The sequence below is a fragment of the Polypterus senegalus genome, chromosome 9 (genome assembly GCF_016835505.1).
Source record: "Polypterus senegalus isolate Bchr_013 chromosome 9, ASM1683550v1, whole genome shotgun sequence".
Lineage (NCBI taxonomy): Eukaryota > Metazoa > Chordata > Cladistia > Polypteriformes > Polypteridae > Polypterus > Polypterus senegalus.
In genome coordinates this window covers 116,562,122-116,581,660 of record NC_053162.1, presented here as the reverse complement: position 1 = coordinate 116,581,660, position 19,539 = coordinate 116,562,122, and the positions used below count along the sequence as shown (strand labels likewise).

General features: G+C 38.8%; 1 protein-coding gene across 1 annotated transcript in view; it reads left to right on the top strand.

Annotated features, from left to right (window-relative positions):
• Positions 1–19,539, top strand: part of wdr59 (WD repeat domain 59) — a 300,882-nt gene that overhangs the window by 138,810 nt on the left and 142,533 nt on the right. Inside the window, exons 16-17 of the mRNA XM_039763605.1 lie at positions 7,537–7,693; positions 10,766–10,835. Coding sequence (XP_039619539.1) covers positions 7,537–7,693; positions 10,766–10,835 — 227 coding nt within the window. The remainder of the gene's footprint in view (positions 1–7,536; positions 7,694–10,765; positions 10,836–19,539) is intronic.

Sequence of the window (19,539 nt, the reverse complement as noted above, 5' to 3'; positions counted from 1 at the left end):
TTCTTGCATCGAAGGTTCCCAGCTGTGCTGGTGCCATCTCGTGTAATGTCAGCTAAGACCAGGCACTTAAAAGTTTCTCTCGCAGTTTCAATGAGTTTGTGCCAAACACCACCCTGACCATCTCATCTTCCTCTGCATAAGCACAGTCCTTCACGTGAATATTTACCGGCAGTGTTTGTATTGGATTGCGCTGATGGGCGGCCTTATATGGGCAGGCACTAAATTACAAGCGCTAGTGGCAGCCTGTCTATGAACTTAATTTAATATAAACTTATGGTTCACGCCGTGCTTTGTTTCCGCAGTAGCTGTACTTATGAATATGCTTGTATGCATCATTTGCTTCATAATGTTTTTCTGCCTTCTCAATTGTGAAATGGCGTTTTGTGCTCATCGATGTTTGGAGTTCTTCCTTGTTCTCTACGTACTTACGTAGGAGGCGTGATGATGTCACACGAAACTCCGCCCCCCGCGGCCATCTCCAACTCAACTCCATTACATTATATGTAGAAAAATAGGTTCCAGTTATGACCCTTACGCGTAGAATTTGAAATGAAACCTGCCCAACTTTTGTAAGTAAGCTGTAAGGAATGAGCCTGCCAAATTTCAGCCTTCTACCTACACGGGAAGTTGGTGAATTAGTAGTGAGTGAGTGAGTGAGTGAGGGCTTTGCCTTTTATTAGTATAGATATATATATACATACACACACACACATATAAACATATATATACATATCCATACATATACACATATATATACACACATACATATACATACAGACACATATATACACACAAATACATATATATACATACACACACATATATATAAACATATATATACATACATATCTACATATATACACACACACACATATATACACTGCTCACAAAAATTAAAGGAACACTTTAAAGAAACACATTAGATACATCAGATCTCAATATGAAGTTGGATATCTATACAAATAACGACAGGGCAATGTCTTAGGAACAAAAGGATGCCAAGTCTTTTAATGGAAATAAAAGTTTTCTGCCTACAGAGGGCTCAATTGTGTAGACACCCTAAAATCAGAGTGAAATGAAGATGTGGCAGGCTAGTCCATTTTTTCAAAAGCTTAATTTCCGTTACTCAAAATGCTTTTTAGTATCTTGTGTGGCCCCCACGAGCTTGTATGCATGCTTGACAACGTCGGTGCATGCTCCTAATGAGACGACGGATGGTGTCTTGTGGCATTTCCTCCCAGATCTGTATGAGGGCATTCCTGAGCTGTTGTACAGTCTGAGGAGCAACCTGGCGGCGCCTAATGGAGCGAAACATAATGTCCCACAGATGTTCTATTGGGTTTAAGTCAGGGGATCGTGAAGGCCATTCATTTGTTTCAATTCCTTCATCCTCCAGGTACTGCCTGCATACTCTTGCCACATGAGGCCGGGCATTGTCGTGCATTAGGAGGAAACCAGGACCTACTGCACCAGCGTAGGGTCTGACAATGGGTCCAAGGATTTCATCCTGATACCTATTGGCAGTCAAGATGCCATTGTCTAGCCTGTAGAGGTCTGTGAGTCGCTCCATGGATATGCCTCCAAGATCATCACTGACCCACCACCAAACCAGTCATGCTAAACGATGTTACAGGCAGCATAATATTCTCCACGGCTTCTCCTGACCTTTTCACGTCTTTCACATATACTCAGGGTGAACCTGCTCTCATCTGTGAAAAGCACAGGACGCCAGTGGTAGACCTGCCAATTCTGGTATTCTATGGCAAATGCCAATTGAGCTCCCCTGTGCTGTGCAGTGAGCACAGGGCGCAGTAGACATTTGGGCCCTCAGGCAACCCTCATGAAGTCTGTTTCTGATTGTTTGGTCAGAGACATTCACACCAGTGGCCTGCTGGAGGTCATTTTGTAGGGCTCTGGCAGTGCTCATCCTGTTCCTCCTTGCCCAAAGGAGCAGATACTGGTCCTGCTGATGGGTTATGGACCTTCTATGGCCCTCTCCAGCTCTCCTAGAGTAACTGCTTGTCTCCTAGAATCTCCTCCATGCCCTTGAGACTGTGCAGGGAGACACAGCAAAACTTCTGGCAATGACATGTATTGATGTGCCATCCTGGAGAAGTTGGACTACCTGTGCAACCTCTGTAGGGTCCAGGTATCGCCTCATGCTACCAGTAGTGACACTGACTGTAGCCAAATGCAAAACTAGTGAAGAAACAGTCAGAAAAGATGAGGAGGGAAAAATGTCAGTGGCCTCCACCTGTTAAACCATTCCTGTTTTGGGGTCGTCTCATTGTTGCCCCTCTAGTGCATCTGTTGTTAATTTCATTAACACCACAGCAGCTGAAACTGATTAACAACCCCCTGTGCTACTTAACTGACCAGATTAATATCCCATAAGTTTCATTGACTTTATGCTATACTCTGATTAAAAGTGTTCCTTTAATTCTTTTGAGCAGTATATATATATATATATATATATATATATATATACACATATATACAGTCTTTGGGGTGCGAGCAACTGTTGCTGGGGGTGCCAGAATCCATGAAGGAAGACAAATGAAAAACATTATTTGTACAAAATCTTAATTTATTTATCCATTCCTAAATACAAACCGGATTCCAAAAAAGTTGGGACACTATACAAATCGTGAATAAAAACTGAATGTAATGATGTGGAGGTGCCAGCTTCTAATATTTTATTCAGAATAGAACATAAATCACGGAACAAAAGTTTAAACTGAGAAAATGTATCATTTTAAGGGAAAAATATGTTGATTCAGAATTTCATGGTGTCAACAAATCCCAAAAAAGTTGGGACAAGGCCATTTTCACCACTGTGTGGCTTCTCCCCTTCTTCTTACAATACTCAACAGACGTCTGGGGACCGAGGAGACCAGTTTCTCAAATTTAGAAAAAGGAATGCTCTCCCATTCTTGTCTAATACAGGCCTCTAACTGTTCAATCGTCTTGGGCCTTCTTTGTCGCACCTTCCTCTTTATGATGCTCCAAATGTTCTCTATAGGTGAAAGATCTGGACTGCAGACTGGCCATTTCAGTACCCGGATCCTTCTCCTACACAGCCATGATGTTGTGATTGATGCAGAATGTGGTCTGGCATTATCTTGTTGAAAAATGCAGGGTCTTCCCTGAAAGAGATGACGTCTGGATGGGAGCATATGTTGTTCTAGAACCTGAATATATTTTTCTGCATTGATGGTGCCTTTCCAGACATGCAAGCTGCCCATGCCACACGCACTCATGCAACCCCATACCATCAGAGATGCAGGCTTCTGAACTGAGCATTGATAACAACTTGGGTTGTCCTTGTCCTCTTTGGTCTGGATGACATGGCATCCCAGATTTCCAAAAAGAACTTCGAATCGTGACTTGTCTGACCACAGAACAGTCTTCCATTTTGCCACACTCCATTTTAAATGATCCCTGGCCCTGTGACAACACCTGAGCTTGTGGATCTTGCTTAGAAATGGCTTCTTCTTTGCACTGTAGAGTTTCAGCTGGCAACGGCGGATGGCACGGTGGATTGTGTTCATTGACAATGGTTTCTGGAAGTATTCCTGAGCCCATTCTGTGATTTCCTTTACAGTAGCATTCCTGTTTGTGGTGCAGTGTCGTTTAAGGGCCCGGAGATCACGGGCATCCTGTATGGTTTTACGGTCTTGACCCTTGATGATGTTATGCACAGTTGATGATGATAGATGCAAAGTCTTTGCAATTTTTCGCTTGGTAACACCTTTCTGATATTGCTCCATTATCTTTCTGCACAACATTGTGTGAATTGGTGATCCTCTACCCATCTTGGCTTCTGAGAGACACTGCCACTCTGAGAAGCTCTTTTAATACTCAATCATGTTGCCAATTGACCTAATTAGTGTTTATTGGTCTTCCAGCTCTTCGTTATGCTCAAATTCACTTTTTCCAGCCTTTTATTGCTACTTGTCCCAACTTTTTTGGGATTTGTTGACACCGTAAAATTTTGAATCAACATATTTTTCCTTTAAAATGATACATTTACTCGGATTAAACGTTTGATCTGTCATCTACGTTCTATTACAAATAAAATATTGACATTTGCCATCTCCACATTATTGCATTCAGTTTTTATTCACAATTTGTTTAGTGTCCCAACTTTTTTGGAATTCGGTTTGTAATTAAATGGGCAGGCTATTTCGTATCAGTGCAATACGCTGCTTGTTAAAACGGATGACTCCCGCTCTTACGTGCAAGTCTGCGTGGATATTATGAACTATCGTATCTGTTCAAGTTCTATTTAAATTTTACATAGAAGGAATTTTTATTTAGTCGACAGAATATTATTCCGGAATAAATCAACTCAAACCTTAAATAACTTATAATATTTTGCTCTCCATAAAAATATATCCTGTCTAAATTATACAAGTTAGAAATAAAGTAAACGTTAAAAGAACAAACATTCAAATTTCTTTTTCTTATGTAATTTTATATAAAAAATAACTTGTCAAAATTATACAAATTCAAATATGAACATGATGCATAACAAAACCTGCAAATATATATAAAATTTGTTCTTTTCAGCAATAACAAATCAAATCATTCAGTTGTCTTTGCTCTTAAGTCATTTTATCAGATTTTGACTTGTGGCATCTTTTTTTGGCAACAAGTTCGTTTATGTTTGGTGTGAGGTTCTGTGTTGGGAGATTCTCAGGATGGACTGCAGGTGCTCATCAGTGAGGCGACTCCTGTGTGCTTTTTTGTTAGTCTTCATGACTGAGAAAAGCTTCTCACACAGATATGTGCTACCAAACATGCACAAGGTTCGAGCCGCATGTAGACGGAGCTGGAGCATTTCTGCGGGAATGGAGTGAATAAACTGTGCAGGCCGTGCAGTATCGTACTTTGCCTTCAGTGTGCCATTACACTGCAGCTCAATCACCTCCATCTGAATCTGCACAGGTGCAGTTTCCACATTGATTGCAAATGGGTTGCGAAACAACTCAAAATTCATTTTTTGTTCTTCAAAGTCACCAAAGCGCCGTGCGAACTCTGTGCGTAGTGCGCTCAGTTTATCAGCAAAGTGCGTATTTGGGAACACCATTGTGCCAATTTGGTTCAAGATTACTTGGCAAAAGGGAAAGTGGGGCAAGTTGCACTGGTGCATTTGTGTTTCCCATAAAAGTAGCTTCACTTGAAATCACTTTGTGATTTTGCACGGTAAAACGTCTGCTGAAGTGTCAGATTCTTCTTTAACTCTTCTGCTTTCTGTATCTTGTGCATTGCATTCAGGTCTTTCAGGTTATCTTGATGTTTTGTCTCATAGTGCCGTCTTAGATTAAATTCTGTAATTACAGCCACATTAGCTCCACAAATGAGACACACAGGTTTACCGGCAATGTCAGTAAACATATACTCAGCCTCCCATCGGTTTTTAAAGGCTCTATGTTCAGAATCACCTTTTCTCTTCTGCATCGTGTGAGCTAGCTTCTCAATAACTTTCAGCCTCGTAAGCTAGACTTGATTAACGTGGTAAGTGTTCGGCAAGGCAGCTGAATCGCTGCAGTATGGGATCTGTAGTTTATCGTGTTACCAGCGCTTCATATCCCCGGGCCATTAATAACAATAATACAGTATATAAAATGATCTCGCGGGCTGGATATAATCACACGCCGGGCCGGATGTGGCCCGTGGGCCTTGAGTTTGACACATATGGACTAAATAGAACTTGAAAAGAAATATTTTTTCGAATGTGATCGCGCAATTCAGATCGAGATGACGCGCACTACAGTACATCGAGCCCGCGTGCTATTGTTGTTTTGCCTGTGTGCCTCAATAAGTTACCCTCCCCTCGCTCTTACTTTTTTACCGTTCATGTAATGAATACACTGATTATGGCTTTACCAAAACAATCATTGATCGCGAATAAAGTATCCATTATTCATAAAGCTTCAATTGGTAATCTGTCTTTCTGCGTTAACCGCATAGTTTTTCATACGTCTCAAACCAATGGGATGCGAGGCTAAAATGAATCGAGAAGCGCGCGTACATACTTAGTGCATCTCTTCTCGGGAATCGAACCTTGGAAGTCAGCGCTAGAGGCGAAGCCTCTACTATTGCGCCATGGCGTGCAGTTTGTCTATTTGAGCGTAGCAGTGTAATTCGTTTTTTGTTCAGCACTCTTTGGAACTGTCGCTTTTTGTCTGCGCACTGCATCAGTTCACGTGAGCCAATGAATATGGTTTTATATGTCACTCGCTCGCTTCTAATTGTTTCGTTGCCTTCTTAATTATATAATGCATGTTTTCTTCAGCGCTTTTTGTAGCTCTTCCTGGTTTTCTATGTAATGCTTGATTACGTGAGAGGCGTGATGAAGTCACACGAAACTCCGCCCCCCATGGCTTTCGAGCTCAACTCCATTACAGTAAATGGATAAAAATAGCTTCTAGTTATGACCATTATGCGTAGAATTTAGAAATGAAACCTGCCCAACTTTTGTAAGGAAGCTGTAAGGAATGAGCCTGCCAAATTTCAGCCTTCTACCTACACGGGAAGTTGGAGAATTAGTGATGAGTCAGTCAGTCAGTCAGTCAGTGAGGGCTTTGCCTTTTATTAGTATAGATAATGAACATTTTTTGTAAGCACAAGTGTTATTCAAATATGTTTTGTTATATATGTTGACATAAAAGATGGGACACAAGACAGATAAACACATTATACAGAGGAGGCCATTCTTACTTCATTTAGAGCAGGGTGAAGATGGTTAGAATGAAAACCAGCTGCCACTGCGGCCCACCAAGACCAGGGCTGGACACCCCTGATTTAGAGATTTGTTTAATTTATAAATGTTTTTGTTTTGTGTTTTCTTTTTTTGGAACTTTTGTGTCAGCTCATCTTCTCTTGCTTGAATGCACAGCTAATTGGTGAAAGTAGCCTTTGGCCTTATGCTATATCTAAACACTCTCACTTGCTTCTAATTTAGGCATGAGCTTTAAAAAGAAGTCAAGACATTTTGTCTTGGTTATTGACTATTTAAAGTTCAATTTTATCTTGGCACAGACAAAGCAGTTATAGCACCATTAGTGCTTTGAAGAAATATCTAGTGCTATGTTCACTGGCATTTGCATAGCTCTGGATTTGTGTAAAGAACTTTGCTAATGGTGGAGAGCACTGTTGTTTTTCCCATGGTTGTTTTATCTGTGTGTCTATGGTATGGTATTGTCTTTCTCAGCTTCTGAAAAAGCATTTACATACTGACATTTCATTCCTGAAGTAAGGCTTCTTGTTCTAGATTGAATTACTCAGTTCATTGTCTAATATTGCTTACTATATACTATACAATTGTTGCTTTTATTATTTTTTTGTAATAGTTTTAAGCTTGTTTTCTTATTGTTATTGCACTTACAACCAGACATTTTAATAAGCTTCTTAGAATATTTTCAAAAGTTGTTCGGTATTATGTATAATATGTCACATCAGATTTCTGTTTGGTGCATATCTAGCCTCTAAGCTAATTTCTGAGTGATCATGCATTTTCTTGTTTTGCAGAATCAGGAAGACAGCAGCAATGGGCATCCATATGTTCTTTCCAACTCTGTGAATCCTCCACTTCCAACATTTTCACGAGTCACTAACACCTATGGGTCCTACCAAGATGCCAACATCCCCTTTCCTCGAACATCAGGAGCACGCTTCTGTGGGCCAGGTTGGTGAGAAAGCTCATTTTTAAATTATTTATTATACTTGGATCATTGCAGTGTTTCATTATAATTAGATTGTTAAGATGTTTCCTTTTAAAGTTGTCTTTTAAACTTGAATAAATTGTATGTCAACCATACAAAGGTTATTATTTCTAAGGAACAGTTTCAAATTTATGTAGCACTTACATTCCTAAAATGTACACAACATGAGCTAAGATTTTAATACTGTGAATAGAACTTTAAGGTTAACATAAAAATTGTACAACAGAATAAGATTAAGTCATACCTTATGTACATCTGTTTGCAGAATTAAATGAGGAAACCTGTTATACATTCATCTTCTGATTTTTCTACTACATCTTCTATTGGACTGATTATGTTAGGTTGTAGTTTCCTGTCTATTTCAGTGTTCAGGTAACAGTTGGAGGATCACCTGTTTCAAATCTTTTTGTAAAAATCATGTTTACAGTAAAAAAATACATTTTCCAGTTCTTTTGCAGATGTACTTCTTCTTTAATTTCATTTTTCCGTATTTGACTGCAATTAAAATACATATATTGTAACCAAAGTCTTTCATGCCTAATCTACAGCAGGCCTGTGAATGACATAAGTCATAATATTGATAATATTGAGGGATATAAATTACCTGTAATATTCTGGTTTTGCCTCCTCCTGCATTACTGTATTTATTTGCTTGATAGCTGCATATAAAAATGTGTCAAATTAGTTTTGCTTTAAAAAAAATAATGATAAGGAAAAATTATTTGTCTGCCTTTTTTGCATAAACGTTTGCTTAACTTGGGGATTTACTTTTATTATTATTATTGCTTTAAAATAAAAGTATTTCACTAAATATAAAAACTTTTACCACATCACCCAATAAATAACTGGCGTGATTTTTATGAAATTTGGTGGGCATTTCTAGTAAAACCAATTCTAGAATACAGGTAGTCCCCAGGTTATGGACATCTGACGTACGACTTATGAATGAGGCCGCAGCTGCGACGCATGTGCCTCAGTAACTGCCACTCTGTTATCTTCGGCCTGGAGACACTGCAAGTGGTGGCTGGACGGAGGCTGGAGGTGGGCGATTTCGCTGCTTGCACATTGTCGTGTCCCTCAGGTGGCTCCTAGCGGCAAGCAGTGACCCGTGGTCCATAGTCACTGGGGCCACAGCTATCTCTTGTGTGCATGACGGAGGCTTGATGGGTCAGTTTGCTGCCCACCCACTACGCCACCGCAGCTACTGCTCCTGACTGGACGCAGGCTGGATGGAGTGGAAGGGGGCGTTTCACTGACCACCTGCCCACCACACACGACTGCCCCGTTCGTTCTCGGTGGGTTGCTGGTAATGCTGCAAATGGTGACCCAGTTGTGGCTGAACAGAGGCCATTGAGGGTGAATGGGGTGTCAGGGGGTAGCATTGTAGTGTGCCTCAGGTGGCTGCCTGTTGAATGGGGGCGGTGGTGGGCAATTCACTACCCGCCTTTGGCCGCACCGTGTTCGTTCTCGGTGGCCGGACGCTGCAGGCAGCATACTGTAGTGACCACCCCACATGCCCCTATTCATTCTCAATTGCAAGCCTGCTTGTACTGTTACGCACATAGCAGGAAGTTGTCTCTTGTCAGTACATCAGACATTTTGGTGACGGGTGCCTTCCTGCTGTGATAGCGTATACAGTGCTGTGCAGAAGAGCTCATCTTAAACTTTTGTCTTCACCTTTCAAGAATGTCTCTGAAACACAAATCTAATGCAAGTGTTGGTGATACAGTAAAGAAGAGAAAAACCATCACCATTGAAAATAAAGTAGAAATAATAAAAAGGTCAGAGAGAGGTGTAACTCCATCATTCATTGGCAGAGCACTTGGTTACAGTCGGTCAGCAATAGCATTTGTTAAAATAATGTACCTGTTTCGACTTACATACAAATTCAACTTAAGTACAAACCTACAGTCCCTATCTTGTACGTTAACCGGGGACTGCCTGTATAGAGTATTGAAATATTGTAGATACTTTAGAACATGTTTTTTCTTTTGTCCATACAAATATTGTGCTAAGCTAATCCACAGTTTTTTGCCCTGTTCCACAGTTATCTATGTTGTTGTAGCCAAAAATAATTCAGCTGATGTAACCACTCTAAGACTCGAAGTAATATTAATTTCTTTATTGCTTTTGTATTTTGCAACCTTGAATTTTTTTAACATCCACTTATTTATATCTTATCAAGTTTTACAGCCTTCAGTTAAACTTGCTTGGATATGTGCCTAATTATATCATTTCATCAACTGTTTTTATCAACAAGGATGATCCAAACAGGCAGAGACTAAAGTACTGCCATAGTCAGTTCTGCTCAGTAGTCATTAAAGATTTACATTTTCTGTGTGACAGACTAATTTTCCTATATTATAAGCAGAAAAAACAAACCTTAATGTAGTGAGGACTAAATAATACATTACTCTCAAAGGCATTGTCAGATCTACTTAATTACATTTATGGCTGGAACCCATTCCAGCAGCATCTGGTACAACCTAAACAGGTCATCAATCTGATAGAGAACTAATCTGGAATCACTATCTTGTGATGATGTGGGTTGGCCCCATGCTACTGGATCCCCTTGAACCTGTTACCGCTGATAACGTACCTGAGGATGAGCCAGCGGATGAGGGCAACAACTCACAAAAATAGCAAAGCATAGGTGCAAAATTGCTCCAGTTAATTTTATTAAAACTAGCTCCTGATTGTTAAGCCATAGACCTGCTATACCACATACCTTCCCCCTTTAAGACTCCAGTGTGTGGAAAGGCTCCAACATTCATCCAACCCAGTGCAACTGGTGGCCCGGATCTGTAGCATGGCCCCAACACTGCACTAAAACCAACTCGTCCATAAAATAAAACCCAACCCCCTTCTTAAAACCAGAACATTAAAAGATTAAGAACTTTAAAATGACAATTAAAACAATCAGTAAATACATTTCTATTAAAAAACTCTTTTTTAGTGACTCTCTCTGAAGTTGAAAATTTTCCTGAAAGTGTGGTTTGATATTTAAGACATCAAGTGTCTCATTTGATTTTTAGGTTGCCTGGTATACTTCACAAGACCCATTACTATGCACCGGTCGGTATCCCCAACAGAACCTACTCCAAGGTAAGCATTCACTCTTAGATATTTTTGTGCAGCACTAATTATTAGGGAGTACTAATTTAATAGATCAAAAACAAACTTGCAAGAAGCTTGCCTGCCACAGTTCTGAAATATATACATTTTCATATTAAGGAAACTGCTTGACATGGCATCTAACATCTTTGACATCCCACTCTATATTTCATTGTTTTCAGAATTATTTGCCAATTATTATTTCACACACTTTGTTTCTTACAAGCTGAAATTGAAAATGATGGGTATAGTGGGTATAGGAAATAATCACCTCCCTTCAAAAGATTCACATTTTGTCGCTTTCCAGCCTAAAATGAAGACACACAAAAAATATTCCTCCAGCTATACTTACTCAATGCAGCTAATAACAGCCAAGTGAAAAATATAAAAGCAACAGTTCAGAAAAAAAGAAAACAAAATCAGTGAGATGGTTAAAGAATCACCCCCTTGTGTCAATATTTTGTGAAAATGGATACTTCTCTGCCAACTTTGCACATCTAAACTGTGCAGTATTTGCCCACTCTTCTTTACTAAACTGTTCAATGTTCGTCAAATTGGATGGTGACCGTTGGTGGACTGCAGTCTTCAAGTCATTCCACAGATTTTCAGTAGGATTTAAGTCTGGGCTCTGACTAGGACACGCAAGGACATTCACCTTTTTATCCTTCAACCACTGTGTGATATGTGCCTTGGGTCATTGTCATGTTGGAAGGTTTACCTTCTTCCCATTAACAACTTTCTGGCAGAGGGCAGCAGGTTTCCCTTAAGAATTTCACAGTATTTTGCCCCATCCATTTTTCCTTCAGTTTTGATAAGTACTTCAGTCCCTGCAACAGAGAAACACTCCCAACAACAGGATGCTACCACCTCTATGCTTTACTGTAGGTATGATGTTCTTTGGATGGTAAGCTATATTAGCTGTCTGCCAGATACAACATTTGGAGTTGATGCCAAATAGTTTTGATTTTTTTTCTCATCTGACCATAAAAAACCTTTTTCCGTTTGGCCTCAGAATCTAAGATACATTTTGGCAAAGCTCAATCGAGATTTAATGTGGTCTTTCTTGAGGTGTGGCTATTTTCTTGCAGCAATCCCATACAAGCCACATTTATGGAGCATTTGTGATATTGTTGTCACATGCACACAATGGTCACTCTCTGCCAAAACATCCTGTAACTGCTTCAAAGTTCAATAGGCCTTTTGGTAACCTCTCTGACCAGTTTCCTCCTCGCTCTTCCATGCAGTTTGGAGGAACGGCCTTGATTCGGGAAGGCTCCTAGTAGTGCCAAACACTTTCCACTTCTGGATTATGGACTTTATTGTGGTTCTAGGGATTTATTAAACTCTTTAAAAATTTTTTTATCTGTCTTTTCACTTGTGCCTTTCCAAAACTTTATCCTTGAGATCTTTTGACAGTGCCTTGCCACCCATAGTTGATTTTTGTTTTCCCCAGTTGCACTTTGAAGCAGTGGAATGCTCTAGGAATAGCTATTTTTATGCTAAGTATAACCAATCAGAATGATTACAGTTGATCACAGGTGGAAGCCAATTAGCTTAGTGTGCAATAGCGATTGTAATTAGTTACACCTGATTGGGGTTAAAAGTATTTTTTTATGGGGGGGGAGGGGGGTGGATCGTGTGATCTTTTAACCATCTCCACCAGTGATTCTGTTTTTATTTTTTTCTGAACATTTGCTTGTCTTTCACTTGACAAGTGGCATTGAGCAATTACAACTGGAGAAATATCTTTTTGTGTGTATGTCTTCATTTCTCACTGCAAAGCAACAAAATGTGAATATTTTGAAGGAGGGTGATTCTTTTCTGTACCCCCTGTACATTTATGTTATTTTTATATTTAAACAAACTTCTCTGTAAGGTATAAATAAAATCAAATGTTTTGCATGTGACTGAATACTGTGTAATAAAATATCTTAATTCAGCCTCTTTGACTCTCATTGGATTGTGTTGCACTCACGTTCACTGTGAGTTGGTAGTGCGGGTTAATAAGCTACTTTTGATGTATGCAGCATTAAAATGCATCAGATATTTTTTAGCTCACTCTGTATATTTCAATGCAATTTGAGGTTCTGTTTGTATTTGATATAGTGATTATTAATTTGCTTTTTTATTTGATACATCATCTTTATCTTGTTGGTTGTGTTAGTGGTTTGAGAGTTAATATAATTTAATTAAGTAAAGATTTTATTTAGTATAACTTTTCATTGCATGGTCTCTAAATACATCTGACTATACACTTTATTTCATAGTAGAAACTCTTCTGTTAAAACAAGGGAACTATCCACACAACTTTGTAACTTAATTGTGAAGCTAAATACTTCTAGAACCACTCAGACTGGTTATAAAACATTGTAAAGCAGTTCAGAAAAGTCTTTTTCACAGAAGTGATCCTTAATCCAGTGACCATACTGATAGACCTGCGTAAAACCAGGGACCACTAAAACAACATTGCTGCAATACTTTAATGTTAGCAATTTTTTGTTTTCTGCTGAATCAGCTTGATTTTGTGATATAGTTCAGTTTATATTGAATCTGAATATATGTATGATATCAAATGAGATATTTTGTCACTGGGGTAACATCAGTGTATTTTTCACAGTACATTTTAGTAAATTGTCATGCATTTGTCAGATCATGGTACTAATGTTAAATAGGCAAAATGTGTTGAATTTGTCGGATACTGATAAAAACACCACTGGGGGAAAAGCATCCTTTAGTGTTAAAGTTTCCTGCCCCCTGCTGAAAGACTTTTTTCTTTTGCTCACAGTGCTTTTTATGACTTGAAGCAGATTAATATTTAATGTGTAGGCAATTTTACCAGGGTTTTACTATATAGAAAAGGATTATTAATGAGAGAATGTGCTTCTCTTTGTTTTTTGTCTAGTCGAGCTGCTGCCGAGGTCATTGTATGCAGTTTTATAATCCAAATTTCTCCTCTGAATGATATATGAATCATCCTTCAAACACATTTACAAACCTGAGGAGAGTGTGTTACACAATTCAGCTGTTACTGCATTAGAATCGCAACTGCCAATGACTTTTGGTATTCTGTTATTAAGTCTTTAATTATTTCATCAGTATGCATATCATACTGTTGCCATTCGTAGACTTGCCTTAGCTGCACTGCAAATGCCCATGCATGTCTTTGTTTTTTTTGTTTTTTTTTTTAAACAAAAAAGTCACCCTATTACTGCTACAAGCAACACCATTAAATTATAGTATTTAGATGTAAATTACAGTCTCAATCCACCAGCACACACTTGAACACATTTGCATATTTTTTTCATCTCCAAAAAAATCTAGTCTAGCAGTAGTTATTGAGGTCATTGTATGTTGCTACCCAAATGTGAAATGCTGTCACAGAAGTAATATCACTTATACTTGGTTGCATTGTTTTAATACGTATAATAAAAATATATAATATACTAATATGAAAATCTTGCTCCAGCTATTTCAGCAATTTAAAAAGTATGTATAAATTCAGCTGAAATTGCATTGCAATGTTTTTCACCTTGAATTAGGAATGATGTGTTATTTTAGGCCTAGGTGATAATGGCAAAAAATTAAAGTCTCAATTTTTTTTTAATTATGCACAATTTATTATGTATTTTATCATATACATCACTTTTAACTGTTCTTGAGAAGTAAATGAGAATCTTATACACGTTTTGCCTTCTGAAAACAAAACTATATCTTTCCTTGAAAATCAAAAAACATATTTTTATTATTAATAAGAAAAATTGCAAAACAAAAAAAAAGTTCTTCCTGTGCAGACTTTTCTGTACTTTTGTAATTTGTTTTTACATTTGCAGCCTATGATCTTTTTCTTGTGGCCTCTGCAGGGCCTTTCAGATCACTTACTGGGACCTTACATTAAATTCTGCAGCTTTCCTTACATCTTTTTCTTTTTTGCAATCCTCCCTGCTTGTCCTTATATGTCTTGCTTTATATTTCTTTTTCTTTTTTGTTTTATCAAAAAAAAAGTTTACCTTACAGAGCACACGGGCCAGCTTCTTCCCTCTTCTTTTACTACAGGCAGGGCTGGCCCTAGCCATTTTGGGGCCCCAAATAGCACAGTTCAAACATGTATTGTTTGTGATTTTCACATACAGTACACCCCCAAAATTTGCGGGGGTTACGTTCTTAGAGCACCTGCGAATTGTGAAAAACCGTGAATTTTGTATGTTGTTAAAAAAATGCCTATTTTTATACTTTAAACCCTAAATTTGCCCCCAAAACACTTTAACTTAATTTCAAACTCAGCTTAATACATTACCTAAAAAAAAGAATGTAAAGGTAAACCTGTATACTGTACAGTTCTGTACTGATATGACACCTGCAGTGCTAGAATGTAAAATACCGATGTTACCGCTATATGTACTGTAATTCATGCAAGCGTGTTTTTATTGTCAGAAGCCTTAGAAGGTGCAGGGCATTTCGGTGGCATCTTGGGGCTTTAACCTTAAACTGCCACATACTTGGGGGTTAATGCATCCCTGGACACCAAAAACTTTTTTGCTGCACTTTAAGTAAACTTCATAATTCACAAAAAAAAAATTTTAATGGGACACATTTTTTTCATGCAAAAAGCATCACAATTACTGTAACACTGATCATTTTATACACTGCTAATGAACTGTAAAAAATATTTTAAAAACTACTGGAACAATGTGTACAAAGTGCAACTGACACCATGGATGAAACTCAGTAAATCACTGAGCCAATTGCGGTTGAACTGGCTACACTCAAGCACACAGAGGTAAGCGCTGATGCTGCCAAGCTAGTCTAGTGCAGCGGCTTAATCCCAGGGACATTGAGGCTGCATTGCTGCAGGGTGTCATGCTTGGGTCACAGAATTGCACAGAAACTCATGAGATTGCAGAGGCAGGAACTTTATTAAATTTTAAACAAACATGTCTCTTTCAGAAGTAAAACGAGCTCAGTATGCAGTTAGTTCTCGATTAAAGAATAGACAAACATCATAGGGGATCTCAACTGGAGAGGGACCCCAAACAAGAGCAGAGGATGTCTGGGGGAGGAGAGAGAAACTAAGCAATCAGCCAAAAAGGACAGGTGCTGTTCAGGCTTTTAAGTATGTGTAGCGTCGCGCGAGAAGCATATCACGTGACAGAGCAGCCGCAAGTAAGTAAGTAAGTAAGTAAGTAAGTAAGTAAGTAAGTAAGGGAGCAATGTGAAAGTAGTCTATCAGCGTTTTTTAAGAGTGTTTTTTTGAGAAGCGTCCGTGTCTTCTAGGGGTGTATTCAGCCCCCCTGCTCACAAGGGACTGGCAGTGGTCATGAGCTAGCTGCTCAACGAATGCACGGCACTGACCGATCAGCTCCTGCGTGCTCGCAAATGGCACTGGGAAACGACTAAAGCCGATTGTGGCGGTTTAATGGTTAAGAGGAACAAAACGGAAAACAGAAGAAGACTCCGCTGGAGATGCATCACAGTCAATCAGCAGCAAGGAGAAATGAATAACGCTGTAGCGGTCCGGTGCCACTAAGATTCACACCGTCAAGAAGACAATGATTTATTTATTTTTATGGTGGTGATTCCATGGACGCACCCAGCCTTGGCCCGACCCGCACGCACTCACAAACGGAGACAAAAACAAAGCAAACCGGTAATCAAACAGCAAATAAAGAATGTAATGAAAAAAAATGAAATAAATTAAAAAACAACGATACCACCCCTGTTCCTCTTACGGCGATTGCACATTAAATACAACAAAGCACAAACAAAACACACAGAGTAAATCATGAAAAATGGCAACGGATGAAATGTAATGATGAAAATGGATAGTCCAGAAATCCGCACGTTGAATGGGAATGTAAAGATAGTCCTACCGCTAGTTCCTGAAATGGTAAAAATGGGTGGACGGTTTCAGGAGCGCTCCTTTCTTTGCAGGATGGCCATGAATCCACTTACAGTCCTCAGGGACTGCTGGGAGTTACAGTTTCAAATTCTATTGGCTACTTTCACCATCCCAAGCCGCGTTTTCCTCTACAGTCGCTTCCTGTTCTCTCTACAGTTCAGTATTGCACTATAAAAGCCATAAAAATTGCGGTGGATATTTGCGGTTTCCACTAACAATTATTAGATAGGTTCTAAGGAAAAATCTGCGAATGACTGAGGCCATGAACTCTAAACTGTGACTTTGTGGGGGTCTACTGTTTTTAATCAAGATTGTCAACTTTTGAGGCTGAGGTTGCAGCTGAATAAAGGCTATACAAGTTTTGCTAATGTGTAAAAAGGCACTGACATCACTTGAGTATTTGGCTCATCTGCCACCTGGAAAGTTAGGGTGTGGCCAGCACATGGTACAAAGAAAGCTCAGGGATTTTTTTGCGGCAGTCTGCCATGCACACAGCTTCCCCATCAGTTTGGTACCGTTGTCATATACTTGCCCTCTGCAGTCATCAGAAAAATAATAGTTCATCAAGTCTGTCCAGGCAGGGCAAGAGAAGGCAACATTTTTCCTGTGGTCTCTGTTACTGAAAGGAATTCCATAAAGTGCTCTTTAATCCAGGGTAGTTCCTTCAGTGTGACAGTTCTTGTAATTAATTTGTTTGCTCCTCGTGGCTAACATCTGGTATGCAGTCCAGAATGATGTGATATTTGGACTGCTTGATGTCATTCATTATATGCCCTAATTCTTAATTGTTTTGCCAGGGTTGCTTATGTGGGTACTGGTGCCACTCCCAACATATTCTATGCACTGTTTCATAAATGCCTTTCTGTTGAGGCAAACAATGAGAATCAGACTTCTCAAACAGTGAATGTGAAAATCGTAATGCTAGGGAAAACAGCAGAGTCACAGTAGGGGAAACACTTTTTTTTTGTTATTATTATTTTTTTTTAAAGAGAAGCAATTGTTAGTAGTCCTACCCTTTTTTGTTGTTAGATTTAGTTAAATATTTGCAAATCTCTTCTCTTTTGTGCAAAGCAAGACATGTACAGTATATTCTCATGGAGTATTCCATGGTGTAGAGAAATCTCTTGTGTGGATTACCTAACAAAACAATTTAATAACAACTACAGTTAGATATTATTAATCCAACACTGGCATTAGAGCGTGTGTACTTTATTTTTTATCACAGCATCTTTTTTCAGATCATAATGAACAGATAAGCTGTCTACAAAATGTCAGTCTATAAGGGTAAAGCAATCAAACATTTCCTACTTAAATATAACCACTTTTATCATTCTGCTAACCTTTGGCACTTTACTGCTATAATTAAATTAACAAAGGTACAAAAAAGTGAAAAAAGAAAAACTGTGAATGTGGCTGGTGTGGCCACCCACGGGATGCTTGGTATCCTAGGCAATTGCCTAATTCTTCTAACTACTGGCCGACTATGTCTACAGGTTTTTGGAGTAACCTGTCGATAGCTAAGCCTGTTGCACCCAGGTAGCTCTTTGACCATCCTTTTTGTTCTTGCCCCTCTCTGTCGTCTAGGCACTGTTGTAGGATAAGAGGGCATATTGTTCCCTCGGCAAAAGAAAACGCACATTCTCCTGTCATCACGCTGTTTAATGGGATATACAACAAGGAGTGTGTCTTGCAGAGCTGTAAATTGGGGGCAGTGTTTTTATCTTTGTCCCGTGCTTTCTCTGACTAGTTCCATTCTGCTGTTTCTGTTTTAAGTGCTGAAATAAATTGGATGTGCTGCCACTCTGCAAACTTTGCATTTTAGACAACCAAATTTGGAACTAGCTCATGTGAAAGAAGTGCGTCACTCATCATATTTTTTGCGTTAATTTTTTTGACTGTACACATGTGACTGTCTAATCAAACTAAAGTGTTTGCTCGACTGTTCAGCTGTACCATTTGGTTAAAAAAATATGATTTGTATTTTTAAACATCATAAAATTTTAATCCTTCTCACAATATTTACCCTGACACACCAGGCCTGATGGTTTATGATGAGCCTTTGTAAGTTAACAGAAGTAGTTTGTAATAAATATGAAATTCATTTGAAAGGCAATGTAATTCCTTCAAAGTTGCCATAATATGTTCACAGGGCTTGGTGTAAATGAGAACCCTAGTCAGAGTTCTGAACATACTGTAGTTTGTTAAGAACAGACGTTGGAAGACCATACAATAAGGCATTAGAGTAGTGTAGCCTAGATGTAATAAAAGCATGAGCTAGACATTCAACATCTGCCAAGGGCAAAGATGGTTAAAGTTGGGCTAAACTCTTTTAAATGATAAAAATGAAGTTTTCACTGAACACTGACAGAGAGGAATCAAATTTAACACACATTCTAACTCCAGCAGAAATCTGAACAGGGATATCATCAACTAATAATGCAAATCGAGCCATCTTAGCCAGCTGAGACTTATTCTTAATCAAAAGCATGTCAGTTGTTTTACTATTTAAATTTTTAAAAAGACTGGATGTTAGCCGTAACTTGACATAAATCAGACAAGTAATAAGAGCAGAAGGTGGAAGAGATTTTAATGTTTTTACGTACATCTGGGAATCATCAGCATAGCAGTGAAATTCTAGGCTGTGTGCATGATTTAATTGACATAAAGGAAGCAGATAAATTTTGAATAGTATAGCCCCCAAAACCAAGTCTTGTGGGACACTCTTGAGTAACAGGTGCCACAGGAAATTTATGAGGTCATCAACAGTCATCAGCAAAACATTAGCCACCTTTACCAGAG